Source organism: Phoxinus phoxinus (genome assembly GCF_949152265.1).
Source record: "Phoxinus phoxinus genome assembly, chromosome: 21".
Lineage (NCBI taxonomy): Eukaryota > Metazoa > Chordata > Actinopteri > Cypriniformes > Leuciscidae > Phoxinus > Phoxinus phoxinus.
Window position 1 is genome coordinate 8207946 of NC_136896.1, and position 26126 is coordinate 8234071.

At 37.3% G+C, this 26126-nt stretch overlaps 4 protein-coding genes across 5 annotated transcripts in view; 2 read left to right on the top strand and 2 right to left on the bottom strand.

Annotated features, from left to right (window-relative positions):
* LOC306989074 (neurotrypsin) overlaps nt 1-7659 on the bottom strand; it is a 39029-nt gene extending 31370 nt beyond the window's left edge. The window contains exon 1 of one of the 2 annotated variants that reach the window (XM_079594395.1): nt 7586-7659. Coding sequence is in view for 1 of the 2 variants with exons in the window: in XM_079594394.1 (XP_079450520.1) it covers nt 1797-1856 (60 nt within the window). In the remaining variant the exon portion in view is untranslated. Of the gene's footprint in view, nt 1-1796; nt 2200-7585 lie in introns of those variants that run through there. The other variant, XM_079594394.1, reaches the window with a different exon arrangement.
* Nucleotides 7660-8015: 356 nt separating this feature from the next.
* Nucleotides 8016-12484, top strand: LOC306989078 (uncharacterized protein). The gene is made up of 4 exons (XM_079594406.1): nt 8016-8598; nt 9811-10515; nt 11295-11424; nt 11514-12484. Exons 2-4 carry the CDS (start codon nt 9864-9866, stop codon nt 11923-11925), a joined length of 1194 nt encoding a protein of 397 aa, XP_079450532.1. The 5' UTR covers nt 8016-8598; nt 9811-9863; the 3' UTR covers nt 11926-12484.
* Nucleotides 12485-12810: 326 nt separating this feature from the next.
* On the top strand, nt 12811-18646 carry LOC306989080 (rap1 GTPase-GDP dissociation stimulator 1-B). The gene is made up of 5 exons (XM_079594408.1): nt 12811-13463; nt 13537-13641; nt 15427-15549; nt 15670-15795; nt 16588-18646. Exons 1-5 carry the CDS (start codon nt 13418-13420, stop codon nt 17061-17063), a joined length of 876 nt encoding a protein of 291 aa, XP_079450534.1. The 5' UTR covers nt 12811-13417; the 3' UTR covers nt 17064-18646.
* A 101-nt stretch (nt 18647-18747) lies between these two features.
* On the bottom strand, nt 18748-24344 carry syt15 (synaptotagmin XV; the record flags this gene model as incomplete). The annotated part of the gene is made up of 8 exons (XM_079594405.1): nt 24222-24344; nt 22779-22965; nt 22475-22614; nt 22073-22368; nt 20765-20935; nt 20302-20413; nt 20048-20227; nt 18748-18896 (listed from the first exon to the last, which is right to left on the bottom strand). The coding sequence occupies exons 1-8, from the start codon at nt 24226-24228 to the stop codon at nt 18748-18750; spliced, it is 1242 nt and encodes a 413-aa protein (XP_079450531.1). The 5' UTR covers nt 24229-24344.
* Nucleotides 24345-26126: the final 1782 nt, after the last annotated feature.

A 26126-nucleotide genomic window follows, 5' to 3' on the forward strand; every position in this document is an offset into this window, starting at 1 on the left:
TTCCTGTCCTGTTCTTCTCACACAAAGCTATAAAATGGCTTCAGAAGTCTTACATAGAATATACAGCATGAGTCATGGACCACTTTTATGATGCTTTTTTGAGCTTGACAGCCCTTTCGTTGCATGGAAGAGAGCAAGACCAGTCATGCTGTTAAACTTTTGTGTTCCATACAGGTTTAGGAAGACATGAGGGTGAGTAAATAATACATTTAAAAAATAATTTTCCAAAGAAACTATTCCTTTGAAACCCTTTTGCTTCCATGCTGCACTGCACAGTCATTTGAACACGTCTGTAGATGAAAACATGGTATTGATTTACTTCATTAATTTACGACCGATAAACTGATCTGGGGGTTTAGCACCACCAGCAGGGATAATTGCATTATAGATAACAAGCTCCAGTTATGCACCCTGATATTTATGCTCATATCAACACACTCTGGTCAGTCACGGCCATAATCGCATCTGTCATTCTCATTCCACAGCAGCAACTGAGGCCAGACTGACACTTCCTTTCCCTGAAATAGCAAAACACACATCAAAAAGCCCTTGATTTAAGCAGCATCTTTGTTTTTTCAATCTCAAATGACACGCATACAAGGAACAGACTGTGGTAATGGAGTATAACACAGATGTGTGAACATATGACCAGGTGTGTCTTACTGACAGCTGCAAACAGAGGAAGGCACACAACAACCTTGATGTCTATAGCATATAGCAATGATCCAGTGTGCCGCTGCTCTGTATCTCAGGAGTTTAATTGCAAATGCACATTTTAAAATGCATGATATATATAATCAATCCGGTGTATTACACCATCTTAGGAGCAAAGCCTTTCAACAGATGTGTTGGTGCTGTAAAATTTGCATAATCAAGAGGAGCATAAAGTCTCTAATGGAGCACGGCATTCATATTACTCATTAATTCCGTCCCATAGTGCTGTTGTTTCACCGCCCAGACAGATGTTAAGATAGTCCAGCTCTGTAGTGAATGTGAACTGAGATGAAGGTACAATTGTGTAGCTGTTGAATAACACTGGTGCCTATTTCTTTATGTTATGCTGAAAAAAAACTAAAACCGAGGCATTTGGGAATGGTTTTCCAGATGTTGATACAAAGAAAAGTCTTGTTCAAAGCATTCTGTCTAATCTTTCACAACTGGATGTTTCTTTGTCTGCTGTGCTGAGCTGAGTTTTGAGACTCCTGTGTGTAGATATGCTCTATAACCAAAAGAAATCGGCCATTCTTTTCAAACAATTTTTATACTGAATTATTTAAATGAAATGTAATGAAACCATTACGTGTGTGGGTCAATATTTTTTGTTCTAGCACACTCATCAAACTCATTAGTCTTACAGCAGAATATGGGTCAATGTGCTCTGTATTTTTTCCACGGAATCATTGTGGTTTGCAAGCACTGGTCTTTAAGCATTTAATAAAGAAAACATAAATGATAACTGAATTAAAACGTCTAATAATTCTCCATGTATACGGTGTATCGTTTAAGCGATATTTCCTCCCTAAAGCATGTCCGATCCTCTTTTAGAGGGAGGTGGCTTTGCTTGAATCCATTAAACAGCATGTGAGTGCTTTATTGCACAATGACAAATATTAAATGCTGAATTAGATTTGACCAAAAAAGGTGCACTTTGAAATCATGCTGCAGTAATGTTTCCGGCTCAAAGCAATACAAATAAGAACACGCAAAAAGCAAACATGGTCTTAGCAAATGGAATAAAGCTATTTAGGCTTTTGTCCCAATATATATTACCGAACAGCTCTAAAGGCGCATCTTACCTCCAGAAAGACTGCAAACACCCCGAGCAGCGCGAGCATCCTCCACACTCTTGGATCCATCCCTATCTGCGGCTATGGGTCAGTGTCATTGTACGGTGTTAGAAGCCACCTCCGGAGCAGGGTGTATTCGCGAATGAGCGCTGTTCAAACGGTTTGAATGGCACAACTGAGCGGATGCCGTTTAAGAGCGTTGGTTTCCAGTGTGAGTGATGCGATGCTCCGTGGCCTGCCGTAGGTTGATATGAGATGTCTAATCGGTGTTGTGGAGTATAGCCTAGTGTCACAGACGCACACACCCCTCGTAGCGACCCACGCGCAACCCTACGTCTCCAAGCGCTCACGCACCACGCGCGCGCCGCACTGATGGACCAGCAGCCAACAAACTGGGCGTCACTGCTGCCTTAGTGCAAACCTGGCAACACAATCATAATAATGATAATTAACAAATAACAAGTGAGCGCAATTTGTGAGATATGTGCCTAAATGAACAATTAACACACTGCTCATAACTAATAATATCCTAATAATGATACTCTGTGAATAGCCTACAGGTATAAATAAATAAATAAATAAATAAATGTTTGTTTAGTTAGGCTATGCGATTACATTTTTCTACAAAAAAGATATAGTCCTAGAAAATAAATTATGAAGTAGGCATAGTTCACAATGTGTAAAACTCAAAACACACAACAGTGTTGTGAGGAATAGGAAATAAGTAATTATTCACTGATTGTTACAATGTTGAGTGAGTTGAACTTTAGAACCGAGTCAGTCTGAGTTGTGAGCGAATCATGCAGATCGATTTTGTGAATCATTGTGAATCAACTCATTGAAACTGTCCGATTGAGACAAATTGCTACTTCTCTCAAAGGCTGCGTCTGAAATCGCATACTTCCCTACTATATAATAGGCTAAAAACAGTATGCGACAAAAAAAAGTCACAGTACTCATAAAAGATTTTGCAAAAAGTACCCCGATTAGCTTATTCCAGCGAGATTCTGAAGTGTGCATATGATGGATACTTAACTGTCCCATGAGGCCACTGGAGAGGATTTATTTATGGCAGTGAAGCGATGCAACTGACGCTGGTTGGACATGTGATACTGACAACATGGCGAATGTAGTAGGCCTATGTCCAGATTACTTTCATACTACACACTCATATAGAACATAGGCCTACATATTAGCGTGCATATGAAGTAATTACTTATTCAAAATAAGTACCTCAAGAGAGTAGGCCTATGCGATTTCGGACGCAGCCGTCATCTCTCATGAATGCCATGTGCATGGAGAGCAAAGCTGGATGTTAAACTTTTTAGAGAGAATGACAACTTAAACTTGTAGCCTAATTTTACTCAGTTTGCTGTTCACATAGCCTAAGGATGTCACAGAGAGAAGGTACTAGGGACATTTTGTGTGAAAAATAACACTTAAGTTACAGCATCTTTAAATAACTACTCCTTCAGGTAAACAAGATGACTTGACTACATTTTCAATGCAGACCAGAAGAGATTAAGTCTCTCTCTGCATTTTTATGCATGAAGTTCTAACCACTTTAAGACAATCTCTATTGCTAAAAGTGCTATATAAATAAAGTTAAACTGAATTAAATTATTCTTTAATTAATAACCTCCAGCCAGTTTACTTTATTAAGAGATTATTTTTAGCAGCTTTTTTTTTTTTTTTGCATTGTTGTACGTTTACCCTCTAAATGTGCATAAACATAGGAAAGTGATTTCTCTGAACAAATATTTGTTTTGCATGCAACAGTAGAGAGGTGACTATGAGGTCTGAATCTTCAAAAAGAAAAAGACCTGGAGGGACTTTGAATAAAATCAGCAGAGGGAACATTATAAACTGCAGCTAGATTTAGAGGGGAGAAAAATTAAGGCAATTAATTCTTTGTGTGGGTTTCGGATGGGAAGAACAGAATATTTTCCTCACAAATAGGCTAATCGTGATTAATGCACCCACTAGTCAAAAAAGTTCATGGATATTTCCAGAAAACTGAACAATTTAGAAAGTTACATCAAAGCATTATTTCACATGGAAACCAAAAAAAACAAACTATAATTCCATGGAAACCATAAAAGTCCAAGAAAATTTATGAAATGCATTGATGCAATATATTAGATGAAACAGCCATGCACTCTATAGCATTTATGGGATAGCATGAGTTCAATTAATCTCTATAAAAACAAATAGAGCAGAGCATAATAGATTTAGTTGATTCATGTTTGCTCATAATAATAAAGCTATACAGCTGGGAAGCCCAGCATGAGTGACCTTCTGATACTGGCATGCAAAGTCACCCACGGAGTCTTCGCACCCACACAAGCATGCATACATTACCCTCTCAATCCTCCCTTTCTCCCGCCACACTCATGACCTGATCAGTGGCACTGACGTGTTTTACAGTCGTGTTATATCTCTGTGCCGCAGAGACACCTGCTACATGATGATCTGTGGTTGTAATGGGGGAAACAAGAATTTTACTGGTGCACCACTTTGATGGATGCGGTGTTGTCATGGCAACACAATGGTTAAACCGCCAGCAGTACCTCCAACACTCACAGCATATTTAAGGATTTTTAAGAGACAATTGTCTTTGTACTCTCTGGAAAAATTGGGTCATGAGAGGGGGAGGGGGGGGGGGGGGGGGCTGAAAGTAATAACCTGAAAGTGGCATTGTATAGAAATGACATTTTAAAAGGACAATTTTAATAGAGATAGCACAGATAGTATACTACTGGTCAAAACACGAGCTGCATGGTGATGCTCCAGAGTGGTGTCTTCGAAAATCTGGTAATAAATATAATAACAAATGCATCTCTATACCACAGTGAAGCGTCCATGGAGGAAGAGCAATTGTGTCGGAAAACCTTTTTAGCTGCTGGTACTTCACTGTGAAGTCATTTAATGCTTTCGAGTTCAGGAGAATATTGCAGAATGGCTTCGCTTCCCACAATTGAAAAGCTGTTATCTAAAGAAGAATGATCAGATGTTATTTTTCAATAAGACACAAGAAGTCCATCAGGCTCATGTTCTGTCCTGGTCAGAGTCCAGATTTGAATATTTGGTCTCACATCAAACTCAAACTAACTGGGAGACACTTTTCAACTATGAAATGTTTGAAGCCATTACTATGTTTGAAGGCTATTCTGTGCTACGTTCCTTTATTCACAATATTTGTGCAATTCTTGCTAATTGACTTGTGATTTAAATGGTTATGATAGACCATTAAAAGACTACTAAATACATTTTCGCCATGGTCCTTTTATTTGGCCCATGTTTTATATTGGCAACAAATACACCACTGAGTCATAATGCTTTGTAAAGTCTTTCCTTTTTTACACAGCCACACAAAAATCCACATCCTCACAGATTTGAGGGCTCTGTCTGTCTATCATAACTTCTTTACCCAGAGGCGTCATCTCTCAGTTCCATTAACCGCCTCTACAGCAGCCAATCCCCATTCAGTTGGTATGGAAACAGATGAGAAAGAAGAACGGAATAAGCCTCTCTTCTTCTTTTTTTCCTTCTGTATAACAGATATTGAAGTAATAGTTCACACAAATATGAATATTTGTTGACCTTTATGTTGTGTATTGTTTCTTCCATGGAACACAAATGGAGAAATTTGTGATCGACGGCTGTAATGCTAAAAAAATAAAAAAAAAACATAAAAGTGGTATGACTCAAGCACTTTATTCCATGCACTTACTATATATGTACACAATTGAGCCTTATTTGTCCATTTTGAAGCTTGACAGCCTATGGTCACCATCCACTTTCATTGTAAAGTAAAGAGCAGCATTAATATTTTGCTGAACATTTCCTTTAATGTTCCACAGAAGAAAGAAAGTAATATGAGTTTGGAGCAATATCAGGTTGAGTGGTAACACTTTACAATAAGATTCCATTTTTTAATATTCCATTAGTTAACATGAACTAACAATGAAAAATACTTCTAAAGCATGTATTCATTTCAGATAATGTTCATTTCAACATTAACATCTGTTAATGTTATGGACATGAGCTAATCTGAAGAAACAATGAGCATTTATATTTTATTAACACTATCAATCTTACAGTATCATGTTTCTATAAACAAATTTATAAGGCCTCTAAATTATTAGCAAGATTAAAACTTTGGTCATGATTGATTTTGTCTGATTGATTTTAGCAAGTGTAAAGGCTTTTAGTATAATTGAAAAAGTATCCACCTTCGGGTTGTTTACTATTTTTAATAAATTAAATGTAAAAATACATGTTATTTTTAGTAATATTACAAGATGACAAATCACAAGAAAAATAAGTCATGTTAAAATGCGAGTATTAAACCTGATACATCAGGATATTGTGGAACCTAATGCATTAGCTGCATTAATTTGTTCCACACAATACAATTTACAAAGGTTTGATCATAAAACGGAGCTTTTAAATATAGTCTGAATATAACATCAGAATTTCATTGCACTTTTTGGCCATCTAAATATTAGCAAAATTGCATTTCTTAGTTTGGGCCAATGAATAAAATTGAGGTGTTTTTTTCCTCCTCGAGTATAAACTCCATATTCCCCTGTCATACTATATGAGCCATAAAAGCCTGGTGTATCAAATATGATAATCAACAAACAAGACATATGCAAACTTTATTTTCTATTTTCTCTAAAGGTTCAATAAACTGCTCTATAAAAAAAAATAAAAAAAAAGGCTATTATGTCAGGCTATACGGGGTTAACTAACATTGACAAAGGTTTGATAAATAATGTAACAAACGTGTTGCTCATTGTTAGTTAAAGTGTTACTTGTGGAGTAAATGACAACAACACTTTCCTTTAGACTAGCAGTTATTACAGCCAATAAGTTCAAGGGACAAATCACACACCATGAGCAGGTGAGATAGCACTATAGATATTAGATATTTGAATAACAATTTGGCTTATTCAGACATATCTGAACTATTATGCATGCACCAGTTCTCTAGCATCATGGTTTGGAACTTTTTTTTATTTACATAATCTGTAGTCAATCTCTCTGTTATGTTTATCATCATATTTTGCATGTTAATTTAACTCATACAACAAGGGAATGCAAACCTTGTGTGTTTTATATTTCTGAATTTCATTTCAAATATCCAACATGATATAGACTTCCTTGTTCAGTTAAATATTTATAGTTGAATGCTAAAATACTTAGACATCCTTGCTTCCTCTATGTGTATCCTTCCCTAGAGTTTGGCAGCGGGAGAACAGCAGAACGTTTAGCATTGGCTGCCGCAGGCACTCTGGATGCTGTTGTAAGATAGCTTTTGAAGTGGCACATGCTGTCGAAGATGCGAGCAGCCTCGTGAAGGGTTGTTCTTCTGTTAATGGAGGATCTTAACCACATTACTAATGTACCAAGCATCAATCTTGTTTCGCAATAAAGAAGTTTATAATGAGAATGAAACTGGTTTGCTTCATTAAGGCAAATAACCAGTTAAATATGATTTAGACAGACAGACAGACAACAAACATTGTGAATGCCTATTCAATTGCATTCATTTTTGCAGAGTATTCAAAATCTTTTTGCATCCACTCACAAGATCGCCAGAGGGCTTTTGTCTGCTGATCAAAGAAAAATAACAAATCCCTCCTCTAAAATAAGCTAAAACATCAGCTTCAAAAATGCACACAAAGTCTTTAATTTGATGCATGTAAAAATGCATGAGTTATGGCCTGGGCATATAAAAAGACCAAAAGTAATGAGTCCTGGCAGACCTTTGATTTATATGTCAATCTGACCTGACACGCCTGATGCAGAGGTTGCTGAAGGAGGAGATATTTATGCTTTTCCAGCACATATTACATCCGTCTCTCCATCTCTGGTCCCCTTGCGCCTCCTGTGCTGACACTTCATTTGTGACCAATTGATAATAGGCAGATACATGAATTCTCTGTCAGGAGGCAACAACAGAAAATGGAGAGACATCACCTCTCTTCCCATGGAAACATCTCTAAACAAATACTCTCATTAATAGCTTCCCGGTCTCCTAAATCTCTCTTCCACTAGCAAGATTATCAAGATAATGGGTTTGGCTTTAATAATTAGCACTTAAGACTAATTGTCCAACTAGCTGAAAAAGCAAATAAACATTGCAGCTTTGGGATGGGCCGCATCTAATGAGATCATTAGTGGTGAAATAAAGCCATTTGAGAAGAAATACTGCCATCTAGTGCAGAAAATATGAACTGTATAAAAAAATAACCTATCCAGTGAGCAAGAATGAGTTTCTTTGGTGAAGTTCCTATTACATTTAAGAAAACCAAGCTGTGATCGATACACTGCAGTGCAAAGAAGCGACCTATTATTTAAACATGAAAACTATTTTTTAATGTTTTTAATGACAATTAGAAATCCAGTGTCCTTGATTTGATCGTATTTCATCACGTCTGTATAATACATTTAAACCAATTCAAATTCACTGCTTACTTTTGTCAAAAACATTATGTGACAAACAGGGAGACACCTGGAAGCATTGTTCACGTCCTTCCATTCTAAGCTCCGGATATTCCGCCTCTTTTCTCTGACGTGACATGAGTTACACAGGTCTCCACGAATAAGCGCTTTCAGAGAACATGATTGACAGGAACATTGGCCAATGAGCGTACGAGCTTTGGCAGCTATGGCGTCGGTGCCCCGTCTGCTGATTTGCAACCCGCCGAAATAGGATCGGTGAAGAAGGAGACCTTCGAGCGGTTCGCCATGGACTGTTCTAGGATCAGTACGGTTTAAATACGACTCTAACCATTGAGCGGTAAGTAAGAATGCTGACAGTAACTTGTGTCTGATTCAAGGTTAGCGTTCGTAACCAGAACAGTCCGAATAAAACGGTGGTTTGGACGCTTTTGAGAACATGAATACGGTGGAATATCAAGTTTCAAACATGATGGTGGCTTTGGCCTGTCCTACTGTTGATCAAAACAAGTAGATTATCATTCCTCTCAAAGTCAACACTGACTTATGCAGGCTTTATGTGTATAAGCTTTTTGTCTTTTTGTGAAGTAAACGCTACTTTATATCACATACTCATACTTTATCAAATGCATGTGTTGCAGCCCAGTTTTATTTACCGGGTAGTTTTAATGTTCAAGAGTGTGTGGAAAAGACATACCGCCGCGCGATCACAAGCACGCGCTTCAAAGTTCAGCCGTCTCGCGCAGAGGTGACGCTGTCACAAAAAAAAAAGTAATGTGGGTCATCTTCTCACCTTTATATTTGACGAAGTATATGATAATGTTGATCTTTTAAAACATCAATGTAACCGTAAGGTCATGAGAAATTATCTTTGTTCGTTCTCTCTTTTTTTGTAGCAAGAGTTTTATTTGGTAGGGACAAAGAATGGAAAATGCTAAACAAATTTTGCATCAAATTAAAAAAAATGTTGAATTTGTGGACTGGAAAAAGAAACAATTTACTACTATTGACAGTTTACTATTTACAAGATTTGGAAGGATTTAGAAACCCATATTAACATAAAAATAATTACGAATTAATTCACATTAATAAATTAATACACATAAGAAGAATTGGGCTTACATTTTACATTTGATAAAATTATACATAAACCTTTGGAACAAACTAAAAACATGTAAAAGCATCAACATTTATGTTACTTTTTTTGTCCAGCAGCTAATGTAAAAAATTTCAACATCTTGTTCTTGTGGCATTTATTTGACAAAATATAGAAAAGTCTGAATACTACCAAAACATCTATGAAATTGGCAAATTTAAATGAAAATAATTTTGTCAATACTGAATGAAAATTGACTTTTTAGTTTACATTACTAATATTATACATGTCCCTAAATTAGGTCCCAATCAAATCGATTGCTGTTAGTTAAAGTCTTCCCTTCATTTAGTCTGATTGAATTTCCTATTTCTGCAGTTTATGTTGACCTGTTTGAAAAGTATACATAATATATCGGTTTATTTAACCACACATTTTTTATATTTTCTTTTTTGTCAGATACAAAGTTGCATTAATAAGCTGATGATCATTGTGCTGGTGAGAGGGAAAAGATGGATCCGTCTGCAGGTATGCACATGTCCGCTGTTCCCCAGAACAGCGATATCGTCCACGTCTCTGTCGGTAACCCCATTATAACCATGTATCAGCCGCAACCTCCAAACATCGCACAGATCATCTCACAGCACGTGGTTCCTCAAGAAGTCTCCTGTCACGCTGTACCGCACACAGTCCCGTCGCACATCCACATGCCAACTCACATCCAGACTCAGTCTCACATCCAGACTCAGTCACACATCCAGCCTGCTCAACATCTGCAGACCCCACAGCAATGCCACGTGGAAGCACAGGCTCATATTTCGACCCAAGGCCATGTATCAACACAAGGTCCGTCAGAAGGCCAGAGTGCCGCATCGTCTCAAGATGGTGCAGTGAACTCACTGCAAGTCCCTTTTGCAGAGGTAGCCTCCCTGCTGGATCCTAACATGAAGAGCTCAAAGGCTCGGAAGTACCAGATCCATTACGATGAGGTGAAGAGGAGATTGGAACCGCCTGAGAAGATGTCTCTCCGCTCTCTGGCTGCCTACACAAGAGTGAGTCGAGGTCCGGCTAGTAAGAAAACACTCTTAGAGTCCCTAAATGTCTTTGGACTGTCACCAAGCACCAACACAGCAGTGTCCAGTTCCTTTTCCAAACTAACTGAAGGTAAGTCTGGACCATATACTTAAAAATATGAAAAATTCCATGTTTAGAAATCATGTTGTTCCAAACTTGTATGAATTTCTTTCTTCTGCAGAACATAAGAGAAGATATGTGACCCTGGACCACAAAACCAGTCACATGGGTCAATTTTTTTAAATTGAGATTTATACATAACCTGAAAGCGGAATAAATAATCTTTCCATTGATGTATGGTTTGTCAGGATATGACAATATTTGTCAGAGATACAACTATTTGAAAATCTGGAATCTGAGGGTGCAAAAAAATCTAAACATTGAGAAAATCGCCTTTAAAATTCTACAATTATGTTGGCGATTGTGCTGCATCCACTCACAAAAATAAATGTTTTATATATTTACGGTAGAAAATGTACTAAATATCTTCATGGAACATGATCTTTACTTAACATCCTAATGATTTTTGGCATAAAAGAAAAATCGATAATTTTGACCCATACATGTGGCTATTGCCATAAATATACCCGTGCGACTTATGCCTGGTTTTGTGATCCAGGGTCACATATGTTGATAGTTTTAGTGTTTTTTTGCCCATTGACTTTCATTGTATGGAGGGGAAAAAATACTAAAACTATCAAAATACCGTCTTTTATGTTCCGCAGATTAAATAGTAAGTCAGACATGTTTGGTACAATTTGATGGTAAGTAAATGATGACCAAATTTTCATTCCTTTTATACACCACATGAAATGTATATATATATACTAGGTTACTAAGTGTACATAATGCATTTTAATAATTTTCAGGTGACACAGCGGCCCTTTGCAAAGACATGAAGGATTTTGCACTGCAGTATGTCGATTATGAGAACATGGCTAAACAGTTGCTACCTGAAACAAACCAGGTGCAGCACTGGTCAAAAATCATTGAAACAAGGTAACGTACTAGTAGGCCCGTAGAAAAAACAATAAATGGTTCTGCTTTGATTCAAAAAGTTATTTTGGTTGTTTTTTACTGTTAAACAGGAACTATCTCGAGGAGATGAGGAAGATTTTTAACGACCCCATGAATACCCGCTTGTTCTCCAATGTTACGCATGGGCTTGGTAACGGCATGATGGACGTGGCTCTCGATATCATAGATAACGTCATCGACCGACAAATCCGAATCCTCTCTGGGAATACGGACCCCAAACCCGAACTTCCAGTGAGAAGGATTCGGAAACGCAACCGCAAGCCCAAAGCTGCCACGGAAGATGGCAAACCTAAAGAAAAGGGCAAAAGGGGACGTAAGAAAGGAAAACAGATGCGGCTGGATTCTGTTGTTCCTGAGGTTCAACAGTCCACAGAGATGGAGAACAGCGTGTTAACGCTAGTCTCTGTAGGATACGAAACCATTTCCAGTGGACTCAACCCCACCAATGCTGGTCTTGCGTAACGTCCCGTGCCCGAGAGGCACACAGAGACACTGTGAATTCTGAGTGCAACAATTTTTTCATAGAAAATGTTAGTTTTATAAACGTTAGACTTCTCTGAAGACTAATTATTTTCGATTTTTCTCACTATAGTCAATCAAGAAAATATTATGGGTCTGAGAGGGTGTTCGGCAGATGTTTTGATTTATACTTTACCAATCACGTGTCGCTCTCGACCTTTTGTTTTGTTGTTTGTGGTAAAAAAAAAAAAAAAAAAGATGTACACAGAAAATGTATGCTATTAAAGTAGCATGCAAGCATATTTTTTTTTGCGAGCACTATGTTGTATTTTATCTCTTAAATGTTCTTTAATTCTGTTGTACTTAATCTTACAATCTCAGAGCAATTTAGTTTGACTAAGAACATATCTTCTCTTGGACATTGTTTGATTTTCAGACTATTTATTTCCTTTTTCTGTTTGATTGTGTCTGATCGTGTATGTGAACGACTATAGCCTGTACTCGGTAAGTTTTGCAGATTGCTCATCATATGCTTGTATTAAAAGCATTACCTTTTTTAAGCAATTCGTATATTTATCACTTTTTTTATTGCTTCGCAGAGCAAAGAAGGATTCACTCTAATATAAATGGCTGAAATGTACAATATCAAATTTATTAATTGCAATTTCAATTGCTCATAATTAGGGTTAAGGATTTGAACAAAACCCTAACCCTAAGTATTCAAATTTGGAGCGTTACTTATCTCGCACCCTTAGTGCTACGGGCCGGAATGATACTTTAAATTTTGTGGGGTTTTGAGAATCAATCAGTCTTGCGATTTTCATTGAACGACAAAACATCAAAACAATCCAGAAGCAGCCACGTAGCATGTTATCATTTATTGGTTTTATACATCCTCTCAAATATTAATAATAGCTAATTGTTTTGTTTTCAATTATGTTCAGTTCAACTGCTTTGTTATCTTTTGTGTTTCCTCAAAAGATTTCCCCCACAAAGCAGCTTTTCTGAATCCCTGGCAAGCATGCAGAGAAAATCCTCACCGTGGAGTCAGTTTTGTAGCTCAGCCAATGACATTGTTTGTCTGTTTGTTGTTCCACTCTCTCTTCTGCCCTCTAGGAGACATTTGATGTGAGCGTGCTGCAGTTCACAATGCCACCTACAGGCGGCCTGTCCACTGTGAGGCTTTTGTTAGACTTGAGGATTTGGAGTGCATTAGTGAAGGTCTCAATCAGAGCAGGCAATGTAGAGACAGATTGAGAGGAAGAAAATAAAATGAGGGAGGGAGGAGTTTGTGTCGCAGACATTCATGCACATACAAACCCAACAGAGTGGAAAGAAACAAAGCAGGTGAGGGACCCAAAAAAGGATAAATATATACAGATACAAAGCAAGAGATGGAGCTGTGTGAGATTTTAGAACAGAAAGGCAGTCTAGACTGTCCTAATCTGGGATACGAGCAGTGCTGAGGACTAAACGGGTCATCACAAACTCACATATGGACAAGATGGGGGCCAGTCGTCCACTGCCCAGCGCGCCCAAGGGTAAGTAACAGCAGACACAATAGAAACTGTCTGAAGGATGTACATTTTGATATACATTTTCTTTTTCTCTCAGATTCATTAAGTGTTGCAATAGAGGCCATCAGTGTGTGCACAGAACTTGTCGAGGAGGAACTAAAACCCTATTTGGAGACAATGCTGAATGTTGCCATTGAAAGAAGTGAGTATATCTCATGTTTTTGTTATATGTTTAAAATTTTGGATTATTCATTTGGGTGTCAAATGTTTGGGACATGAGGAGGTGGATCAAGAATGTACCTGTAGTTGTATTGGTGCACATGTCTAACTAAACACTTAAGTCATGTCTACATACACTTGAGAAAGAAGCGAGTCCCTGCGGACTTGTATAGTACGGTACTAGTTGAGGACTTGTTTACAAAAAACCATGCCCTCTGAGCATTATACAGGATGTAATAATATTTAGTGACATTTATTTATACATTATGCCTTTATAAAGTAGTTTCTTTCAAAGGAACAAGAATGAAACGGTTGTCAATTATTATTATGAGCTTGTTTGAACTAGTTAGATGCAGAATGTGCCAGAACTTTGTGTGAGGTCTGAAAGCTGCTTAGTGTGTATTGTAATTACTCTTTGGCTTTAGACATCAGTGAGGCTACTATCGCAGGTTATTATGCCTCTTTTTTGGAATACTCGATTCTGATTGGTCAATCCCAACACTCTATGGTTGAACATTTTGCGCAAGTACCTAGAAACTGTTTCCAAACATTTATTTTATAGCTATGCGAGGTTCATGTTTTTTGTACCACTCTACATATTCTTTCTTCTCACATATTCAAATAATTTAAACTTAATGTTTGATGTGTAAAAAGCAGGATAATGTACAGACAGATTATGTACTGAAATGATAGTGTCAGGGTTATTTTACGATTATTGACCAGCTGACTGTGCATTATCCCTTGCTTATCACAAATCATTTTGGCATAAGTGATAAACCATAGTTACTATGTCAACGAGGGTGGCTATGAGAAGGTATGAAAACAGAGACGCTCTAATCCGTGTTTGTCTCTGTGAAAGCCATTGAGTGACAGAAACGATTAGCCAAACTGTTCACTTGTACGCAAGCATCCAGATAACCAGCTGTGAGCGACATCTGTAGTTTATGGAAACATAATTTGTGTGAAAGTGAATGTTCATTCGGGTCAACTGGACAATGGTCTAGCTTGTTGGAAACAGTTGATCCAATTTGTTGGTCTTTCAGAGGGATGGGTTTGTAATATATACAATAAATGTTCGTGTCAGTACAATTTTAAAATACATTTTGGTTACACTTCATTTTACAGTGTAATTCTACGTTTAGGTACTGAGCAACATTATTAAACAACGTGTACTTACTATAGGGTTATGGTTAAGATTAAGGTTTTAGCTAGAATTAGTTGCATGCAATTATGCATAATTTACTCTTATTAATTTAGCAAGTATATGTAACATGTACTGTGTATGTAACAAGGGCACTGTAGAATAAAGTGTTACTGAAAGTTTTAGTACTTTTAATTAACCAAGAGCTCATTAAATTAATAAAAATAAAAACATTTATTTTACAAAAGATTGTTCAAATAAATGCTGTTGTTTTGAACTTTCTATTAAACAAACAAAAAAATCCAGAAAAAAATGTTTTCAACAAAAATATTGGTAATGGTAATAATAAGAACTGCTTCTTGAATGGCAAATCAGCATATTATAATGATTTCTGAAGGATCATCTGACACTGAAGACTGAAGAAAATTCAGCTTTACCATTTCATGACATTATTTTAAATTATATTAAATTCAAAAACCGTTATTGTTTATTGTAATAATATGTCACGAAATCACTGTGAGCATAAGTGATTTAGTTTAAAACAATAATGCATTTTACTGACCCCAAACATTTGAACAGTTGTGTATCTCGATTGTTTAGTGTGAACGTGTGTTTTCCCTGCCCTAGAGAAAGGCATATCCGAGCAGGTGGTCAAAAGCGGGATCCTCCCTGTCATGGCTCAGATTTTAAGAAGGAAAAGCACTCTCACTACTCACACTGCCAGACTAGTAGCTGAACTGGCCAGAGACGGTAAGAACAAATGTTTACTGTTTTAATAAACATGTTTATGGTAATGTTTTTATTGTCTAACTGTATACTTATAGTTGATGAGCTCTAAATGTGTTTATTATTCTATCATTTCTTCATTAGCTCCTGTGAGAGAGCAATGCTTTGAGACGGGCATTGTGTCTGCCCTTGTGACCTTACTGCTAAGCCAAGACCAGGACCTTCTCCTTCACGTTAGCCAGGCCATCGCCAGGATCTGCTATGACAGCAGTGAGTGGACCTGAACTTTTTCCCTTTTTCTTCTAAACCATAGATTTTAAAAGCAGTACTGATGTGAAAGGGCATTAGTCATATTTCATTGACTAAGACTCAGATTTTAATTAAATTTGAAGCACCCTATCTGTGAATACAAAGGTATTGAACCCCAATTGATCTATTTGAGAGGCAATTGTTAGGTTTCAGCCTTGAACCAGAATCTGAGGTGATGTGGCTCAGAAGAAAGAGTGGTTTCAGAAAATAGTTGACATTATCAAATAGTTTTGCCTGCCTTTTGTAATGATTACACTGGAACAGATGGTGTTCACAGAAGAGATAGAGAAGTGGAGCTTTCAAGAGCTGTGTGTGAACATTGCCAGATAATATTTAATGTCACAAACTGTAAAATACTTACGGCAGCTGCTATTTTCAGAGAATGTGAAGAGAGATCACACCAGATTTTTAAAGGGATACTGAAACAAAAAAAATCTGTCATTGACTTTCTTTCTACTATGAAGCACAAAAGAATTGAGAAATCTCTCAGTGTCAAATGGGTTCCCAATGTTCTTCAAACACATTATTTTGTGTTCCGTGGAAGAACGGAATGCTTACAGATTTGGAACTATATGAGGAATGTTGACAGAATTTTCATTTTTGGGTGGAGTATCCCTTTAAGAGGCTGGCAGATTTTTAGGAGGGCTAAGATGAAAATCAGGGAGCTGAGGCGCCCCTAAGTAGAGCTTAGCACCGTATATCTTGATGCTGACCCTGGAGTTTGAGATGTAAGTGTGATTACTTTCTTGCCAGACTTGCAGCAAGAGCGATTCCTGAGGCTCGGAGCTGTCCCACGACTGGTGTCGGTTCTTCTCCAGCACAGTGGAAATGAGGCACTGCAGAGCTCTTGCCTTATGGCCCTCTGTAACCTGGCTGACATGGGTGAAGAGGACGGCTCCATGCTTTCCTGGGAGAAAGGGGCATATTTCGGCGAAGGGGAACGTGTGTTCCGTGGCACCTCGCGTTACTGTTTCGGCTTCTCTTCGGCTGTGACTTTGGTCAGGCTGAAACAGTGGACTAACGGCCAGTACTCTGTGGCGGTAGAAGTGCTTCAAAGGTGCTCCACAATGCTGTGGGGCGCTAAAAACGGCCACCAGACTGGACACCACTTACCGAACTTTGCCCATCTGGGCAGCTGCCCCAAATTTTATAAAGTTATCAAATGCTCAGTGAAGAACATACCGAGAAACAGGAATCTGAGGGCAGCCGTGCTTCATACCCTCATGTGAGGCTTCATCGTAGTGCTTTTGGATTTATTAATAAACGTCTGAGGTGGCCTAAACAGGTGATCTGGTGTTAACCACGTCCTGACATTTAAGGAGCTCATTTCAGCCATTTGTTTTAAAGAATGGATCTGAAAGCAACAAAAAACATAGAATAGTACCGCTCTTGGTTTCCTATTGCTAAGGGTACCAAATGAGTGCCAGAATCACAAGCCAGGTCACAAGACACGCTGTGTCCAGGCAGTTTAAGTCTTAGATGCTGGCTGTAGAGCATGAGAACAGGTGGACGCCGAGCTGCAATCTGCTAGCCTTTCTGAACTCTGTGATTAGTCCATAAGAGGCCTTACAGTAGTGGATTATCCAGACCCAGTGTTCAGGGTCAGAGCAGCTACACTCACCCAGGTCACAATATGCAACCATGTTGCAGGGAAATAGATTTATAGATGAAAATGGTGATTTATGTTTACATTTTTTTGAGTCCAGGTAAAAGCAGACTTAACTAATTTGATCAGTGTTACGCATAATTGGGTTTTAAATTTCATTCAGGTTTGAGAACTGCATAATGTTAATGTCCATCAATAACATTGTAAAATAAAACTCTGCTAAAATGGCCTATACCCACAGTGCATGCATGTAGGCCCAGCGGGGGTGGAGGATTTCACACTGTGTAGGGTTCCCACAGACATGGAAAAAGTTAAAATATTAAGGGAAAAATAATATTGTGGCTAGATTTTGCTTTTGTGTAGAGTAAAACCTGCTCAAGCTACACTACTGTTCAGTAAGAGTCAGTAAGATTTTGAAATGTCTTTGAAAGAAGTCTCACCAAGTTTGCATATATTTGATTAAAAGTACAGTAAAAAAAAACAGAAATATTATTGCAATTTAAAATAACTGTTTTCTATTTGAATATATTTTAAAATGTAATTTATTCCTGTGCTGGCAAAGCTGAATTTTCAGCATCATTACTCCAGACTTCAGTGTCACACGATCCTTCAAAAATCATTCTAATATGCTGATTCGCTGCTCAAGAAACATTTCAACTGTCAGTGTTGAAAATGGTGGAAACTCATATTATTATAAGTTTTTGATTAATAGAAAGTCTAGAAGAGCAGCATTTATTTAAAATAGAAAGCTTTGGTTACATTATAAATGCCGTTACTGTCACTTTTGAGCAATTTAATGCATCATTCCTGGCTGAAAGTATTAATTCCTGTTTTTTTTTTAAACATACTGACCCCAATCTTTTGAACAGTAGTGAATGTCCAGTTTGTAAGTGAATCATTCTTTTGAATTGGTTCTTTTCAATGAATCATTCAAACTGAGCGATTCAATAGCGATCCCTGTGACCCTACATGGGACAAGAGGTTTGGAGAATGGCTTTTAAACAAAATCTTTATTCGTCATAAACAACTGGAAAGGTCATGGAAATGTGTGGGTCAAGGTGCGAATTTAAGTGTGGGAACCCTGTGGTACAACTGGACTGTAATTTTACCTTCTGCATCGTCACACAAATGTTCTGATGGGACTGCTATTATTTTTAATAAGCAAACTCATTCACAAATTTATGCTATCAATAAACCTTTTCTTTTAACTTTTTTTTTATTCCATTTGATTTTTGACATCAGCCTCTGAAAAAACACTTCCCCCTTAAATACAAGTCTACCATTCTTTGGCATTGAGTGGGTGTTGTTCAGTGAGGTCCCTGTACTGTGTCAGCGGATCCCAGTGGGTGCCATTGCCTGACCAGCTCCTGTGGTTTGCTGACCATGTCGTTCCAGTGTTCCAGTTCTCTGCCCCTTGCATACATGAACGGCCCAATGACCACAATCCCCAACGACACTGGCATTAAAGACAAAACAGAGTGACTCGGTAAAGATACATGGGTGACAGACATTTTTAATGGTGCATCAAAAATAGCTGTATGTCTATCATTTTTAATGACGTTTATTATCAGTATAACAATTTCAGTCAAAAGTTTAATAAATTAATATGAGCACAAATTTGTTTAATTAGTGACCTATAAATAGTGTAGGAGGACTTTGAATGTGTTATTCATTTTACACCACAACATTTGTTTGAAATATTTCTGAAATATTTGAAAAAAAAATGTTTTGTTGTAACCAATATTTTTTATAGTATCAATATGGTTATTTTGGTATTATTTATACTATATATTATTTTTAAAATAATTTGAATGAGCTTTTATTTTGAGTTTTTGTTTATGTGCTTTTGTCATTTTTTTTATTCGTTTTTTTCTTCTTCCAAATATTACCATTTAGGTTTAATTCATTTTTATTCAGTTTTAGTTATGGTTCAGTTTTAGTTCTTATTTATGTCCACTTAGTAATTTTAGTGCTTCATCTAATATTGATCTAATATTTTTCATCTAATATTTCAATTCACAAAAATCTTTCTTATGATTTTAGTTAGCAATAATAAGCTTGGTTTTCCTAACCATGGTGTTTCGTTTTCGAACATTTACATCTGTTCCCCCAATATTTTCATTTTAATTCATATAATGTAAATTCGATTATGCTAATTAATACAAATTATAAAATTAATATTAATATATTGTTTTGTTTTGCATTCTGTTATTTCTGCATTAAAGGGATAGTTCACCCAAAAATAAAAATTGTATCATCATTTTCTCACTCTCATGTTGTTTCAAACCTGAGTTTCTTTCTTCTGTTCAACAGAATGTTTAAAGAATGTTGGTAACCAGACAGTTGACGGCACCCATTGACTTCCAGAGTATTTTCCCCTACTATGGAAGTCAATGGGTGCCATCAACTGTCTGCTTACCAACATTCTTCCAAATATCTTATTTTGTGTTCAGCAGAAGACAGAAATTCATACAGGTTTGGAACAACATGAGGGTGAGTAAATGATGACAATTTTTTAATTTTTGGGTGAAGTATCCCTTTAATAATAGCAGGATAGTGCAGGTGAGTGGTGCCCTGTCGCCTTAGATATGATTGCTTGACATTTACCAGGATCTTTTGTGCTGGGCTGCTGAAGCTGTAGAGTCAGAAAGGCTGTGTCCAGCTGAATGGGGAGGAGTCTGAAGGTAAGCCTCTCATTAAAGGATGGATCATTTCCTTTTGCCACAGAAGTCCACTTGTTTCTCACCACCTGATTATGCATCTTTAGAGAAACCTGGGCACACACACCTGTACCATACACGTGAGTTAAAGGTGCAGAGACTTCTTGTAACTGTTGTATTCTTTACTGCTCTGTTTCTCACCTGCATCACTGGAACACTGCAACCCTCGTGCTCGTAAAACAACCACAGTGAGGCGGTGTAGGGACTGGTTGTAGTTCAAAGACACCTGGATGTCACCATTTTTTGAGATGGGCTACAACAGCAGAGAAAAACACATTCAGTACATTTAGTACAGCACACTTTCCCACAAAATGCTCAGAAATCAGATTAAAATATTAATTCTGTCATTATTTACTCACCCACAAATTGTTTCCTGTAAGTTTCTTTCTTCAGTTGAACACAAATATATATATATATATATATATATAAGAAAGTATTTTAAGAACCCCAACTGTTTGGTTACCCACATTCTTCAAAATATCTTCTTTTGGGAAAGAAACTCACACACGTTTAGAACAACTTGAGGGGGAGTGAATGATGACAGATTTTGAATTTTTGGGTGAACTATTCCTTTAATATCCTAAGATCTCTTAAAGTATCGTACTTGATCACTTTCATTGTCCAGATCCCTCCATTGCACTTCGCCTGCTGCCTCCTTTATGTCAGAATGCCTGAGGGGGATCAGAATGTGACCCACGAGATGGTGCTTCTTCTGATGGTCCACAGTGTACATGCTCATATTCAGAGAGCACTGGTCAACACAGCCATTAGACACCTGTTATAAGGCATGGGAATCAAGTTATTTTGACCATACACTATATCCCATCCAAAAGTTTGAAGGCGTTTTCCCCCCAGCAAGGATTAATTAATTTGATCAAAAGGGACGTTAAAAACATTTATAATGTTACAAAAGCTTAAGTTAATGTTGTTCTTTTTAACTTTCTATCCATCAAATAATTCTGAAAAAACGTTTCACAGTTTCCACAAAAATATTAAGCACGACTGTTTTCAACATTCAAAATTTTATTTGAGCACAAAATCAGCATATTAAAATAATTTCTGAAGGATTATGTGACACTGAATACTGGGTTGATGGCTGCTCAGGTTTTCCATCACAGAAATAAATTGCATTTTAAAATATATGATTTTTTTTTTATTGTAATTCTGATCAAATAAATGTAGCCTTGATGAGCATATGAGACTTTTTTCAAAAACATTGAAACATCTGGTAACACTTTACTTAAAGCCTTTATATATAATGCATTATAATTAATAATGCTTTGTATAATACACCTTATAATGTGTTGTACGGTCCCATGAATAATTGTAAACATAATACATTATACTTTCTGAAGGTGTAACAAAGTATTATAATGTATAAAACACATGACAAACAACCTATTATCCAATTAAACATTATATCCAAATATTATAATTCATTTTAAATTTGACTGCAGTTATTTATAAAAAAAATATATCACTTAGCCTACATTTTGAATGCCTTCACAGAGCATTATACATAAAGGCTTATCTTAGTGCATTTTTATTTATTTTATTATTATAATTATTATTATTAATATTTTACAAATTGGGGATTAAGTTGAAATGAATGTGTGTGGTAAAATCAACCGCTAAACTTGTATTGAACCCAGAACATTCCTCTGAGTGCTCGGAAACCTGCTAGCAATGGCCAATAGATGGAGACATCAACTATCAAAATGTCTTCTCTATTTTCAAGAAGTTTTTCATTTTTTAGAACAGAAATGTTTTTGAAAATCAATCCACAAACAAATCATGAAACATTCGTCCAAAGCACTTGAATCTTCATAGAATGAGGAATATTTTGCTGTTGTACCCACATCCCGAGAGACAATCTTCAGATTGCTGATGTTTATCAGAAGAGACTCCATACCTGAAACACAAAGGTGTCGTTGAACTGCGGGTGACATCCTTTCCGCCGTGCTTTGGCTTGCCGGTGTCGTCGGTCGTCAGACGGCAACAGCTGCAGTTTGACCAGTGTGGCGTTACTCTGGCACCGAACGGGCAGGTTAGCGGCTCGGAGCAGAGACACCACCAGCTGCTCTCTCTCCTGCTGGTACCGCAGAGCGAACCACAGACGCACCGCTGAGCCGTTGGGGAGGGCCCATTCACTGGGTTCGTCTGGGAGCTGGTACAGGTCTGGCCTTATGCAGCCCAGAGGAAACCAACCTCAAAAACCACAGAGCAGAACGAGAGACAGTCAAAAGATTCTTCTTATACTTTCTTTTTATCATCATTTCTGACATCAAATGCCTTTATTCCAGTCCTGACATACTCCCTGTTAGAGAGCCTCGCTGGGTGTGCAGATCCGGATGGAGTTCCCATTCCTCAGCATCCTCTCTTCCCTCTTTCCCCTCGTTTAATTGGGATGTTCTCTTGAATTGAGGAGGCACGAAGAAAGGAACATCACCTGAGCTGTGAAAGTTCAAAGGTTATAAGAATGCACTTCAATATATTACTCGCATTTTAATATAGTCACATATTACTTTTGAAAATGTGAATATATATATGTGCAATGAATGATACAGTAGAAATCTTATATTATTGTCATTTTTAGACAAGCAACAACTGTTATTTACCCATAGCTGCTGATCTCTGATGTCTGAAGCACTGGAGCGGTGCATCGTGGGATTGTGGGGGTGGTAGGTATCAGTCCCCTGTAGAGTGTTTGAGTTCGCCTCTTCCTCCACAGATAGACTGATAGGCCGAACAGCAACAGGAACAGAAATGCTCCAGACAGTCCACAAGCCAGTGCTACAAGTGGATCTAATGGCACAGACACAAAATGAAGTCAGGTGACGGTCACCCTCACCTCTCACTCAGTGTTTCATACAACAGAGAACATGGCTTTGCATTAACTAAACCTGCTGTGTGACACCATTGGACAGTCTCTTTCTCTCATGCCTTTTAAATAGACGTGTCAAGTGTCTTGTGTCAACACACGTTAGTGGAGACCTTCGTGCAAGAGGTGGAGCACATTGTGTTTCTGCTGCTCAAGAAGCACAGTTTCTAGAAAAACAACCTGTCTTCTCCTTTACTGTTACTGCAGCCACCTTCAGGAATCCAGTGCAGGTGAACCAGAACTTTGTAACAGGTATAGTAGTTGATTTAATACAGCTTATCGTTGAGAAATTAAAAGGAAAACTTACATGGGATAATTAATTATATATTAAAATGTAAAATATATTTAAATAAAACAAATTTATATAAAATAATACTATGTTAAGCTCATTTGCTTACTTTTAAATTTAGTCAGTGCTACAAAACCTTTTTTAAATCTTCATAGTAAGTTTTTAAATGTTCATAGTAAGTCATAGTGACCCAAAATGAAAATCATGTCATATTTTTCTCAACCTCATGTCGTTCCAAATCTGTATTACTTTCTACTGTGGAACATATAAGAAGATATTTTGTCTCCATAAAATGAAAGTCAGTGGGGTCTGATGTTGTTTCGGACCCCACTGACTTTCATTGTAGGACAAATCCATTCTTCAACATCTTCTTTTGTGTTCAAATGATGACAGAATCTTAATTTTTGAGTTAACTATCCATTTAAATAAGCATTTGGCATTTATGATACTAACTGTATCTGTAAGCTGAAAGGGTTAACTATATATTCATACATATTTACAATTGCACATTCTAATGTATCAGTGGTCAATAATTGTTCAATTGCACATGAAGATTATTGGTGTACAGGGGGTCAACCATATGTTCTGTAGGGTCTAATGGCATATCACATTATCAAACAGAAATACATGTCGCTATGACAGCACTAAACCATCATGTCTGGAAAAAAAAAAAGCTTAGGTGCAACTAACATACATAGTACATATAACATGTCTGGCGCAACTTATTTTAAGTCACATTAGATGACAGAGCACTGATCAAATATTTGCAGCCTGGTAAAACAAACAATGTCTGTTTGTCTTAAAGATCCACTATCACATAGTATTATATCTGTGTAAAATAGGTCTCAAGTATATGGTTTGTACAACTGTTTCCAATAATCCTCTACTCACCAGCCATGGATGGCCACAGTCTGTCTAACTCCTAACTGAATAAAGTGTCTTGCTCTCTCCAATACAATCACCAATCAGCGATTTCCCATTTTGCCCAGAGGCCGTCTCATTGGCACTCTACCTGATGTCCCATTGAGAGTAAGCTGTGGCTTCTGACAGCCTGGTCACCCTACAGGAGAGTACTACAGTCTCCCTGAGGCTTCCCAGGTTAGTTAATCAACACCGTACACTGGTTTAAGCAGGTGACCGATATGTGCTCTGCCAGTTGCAGTATTTATTTCCAAACAAACACAAAGCCTTGATGCAGTGCAGTGAGCATACAAATAGCAAGCTACTTGGACTTCCAACCTAAAGAGCTATTGTGGCAATTGTTTAAAGCTAGTCCGGATTTCTTTATTTTAACATGTGGATGTTACTACTCTTACTTTATGGAACCACCACAGGGCTCATAGACTGTGGTTTAATAACTACAGATTGAATGTTATGGTGTCCACAAGAGCCTAGTTTGCATTCACTAAGTGTTAATGAATAACTCTTGGACAGCAGGGGAAGTTTATCAAGGCTGTGATCAGGCAACACATCTGCTGTTCCCACAATACATCTAAATGTAGTTAACAAGGCATTAGATTGCAATAAACACTTACAGTAAACTCATCTCAGATTTACTAAATAGAATACATCTAATTTAATTTAGTAAATTCCAATACATTTTGATGTTCACGTAAATATATGAATAACTAGCTAGCAACAGTGCATGTTAGCACTACTCCAATATATTTGCGTTCTATATTGAACAATAGTTAACATCATTTTTTATTTATTATTATTATTACTTACCTTTGTGTCATTTCAGAGCTTCTTCTTCTTCTGTGGAACACACACACACACACACACACACACACACACACACACACACACACACACACACACACACACACACACACACACACTCACAAAATATATATTTTGAAAAATATTCAATATTTTTTTCAGTCAGTGGGATCCAGTCTTGTTTGGACTACAGTGTCCTTCCTTTGTGTTCTGCAGAAAAAAAAGAGAAAGTTTTACAGGTTTGAAACAACATAGTGTGAGTAAATGATGACAGAATTTTAATTTTTAAAATTAAATTAAGGTCAGGCTTTTTCGTCAAATTGGTTTATAATGCCAGTGGAAATACACCAAATACAAAACCGATTTAAAATAACAACAAATAGACAGCATCTGTGTTATTATGCCAACAAAATGTCTTTACTGCCAACAGGTTCCAAATGTCTCTGTAAATAGGGTGGGGGGGGTTCAGTTTTTTTTATAGGGCGATTAATAATGTGTCATGATTTTGCTTTTGCATTACCTTTTAACTATAATTATTATGGAACAGGTAATCTGTGAGATTGCAATGACAAGTATATGAACAGGTGAATCAGATAGATGAGTCACAGACATATATCATAATGGTTTCCCAGCACCACAAGAGACTGTTTTCATTGTTCCCATGACAACTTAAAAAAAAGGCATGATGAAAATTCATCGGGCTCCTATTGAGCATGGCTGTTTCTATAGCAACAGGAAGAGAGGGACTGAGTAAGAGGCAGGAGCTACGTGTGTGTGTGAGAGAATGAACATGTTATGTGTAAAAAAGAGTATTTATTATATTGATTCGCAAGGGAGAATCTACATTTTCTCCTCTAAACCCCATCCCTCATCTCATACACACACTTTCACACAATTCCACCCCCCTCCATTGGGCATACAGTGCTTCATGGCTACCCACCATTTCTGTCTGTGTGTCTTTGCACCTCCTCCCCCCTCCACCATGGATTTCCTCTCAGAGAGGGAGTGTGTGGTGTGTAATCAGCTGACAACAACTGATAATCCAGCAACACACCCACTCTGTCCTGTTCACTT

What these genes read in the sequence shown, in the direction of transcription:
- LOC306989078 (XM_079594406.1), top strand. Translation starts at nt 9,864, where the DNA reads ATGGATCCGTCTGCAGGTATGCACATGTCCGCTGTTCCCCAGAACAGC. An exon ending in CTTTTCCAAACTAACTGAAG is followed by an intron (nt 10,516 to 11,294) that starts GTAAGTCTGGAC and finishes AATAATTTTCAG; the next exon opens with GTGACACAGCGGCCCTTTGC. An exon ending in TCAAAAATCATTGAAACAAG is followed by an intron (nt 11,425 to 11,513) that starts GTAACGTACTAG and finishes ACTGTTAAACAG; the next exon opens with GAACTATCTCGAGGAGATGA.
- LOC306989080 (XM_079594408.1), top strand. Translation starts at nt 13,418, where the DNA reads ATGGACAAGATGGGGGCCAGTCGTCCACTGCCCAGCGCGCCCAAGG. An exon ending in GAATGTTGCCATTGAAAGAA is followed by an intron (nt 13,642 to 15,426) that starts GTGAGTATATCT and finishes TCCCTGCCCTAG; the next exon opens with AGAAAGGCATATCCGAGCAG. An exon ending in AGCTGAACTGGCCAGAGACG is followed by an intron (nt 15,550 to 15,669) that starts GTAAGAACAAAT and finishes TTTCTTCATTAG; the next exon opens with CTCCTGTGAGAGAGCAATGC.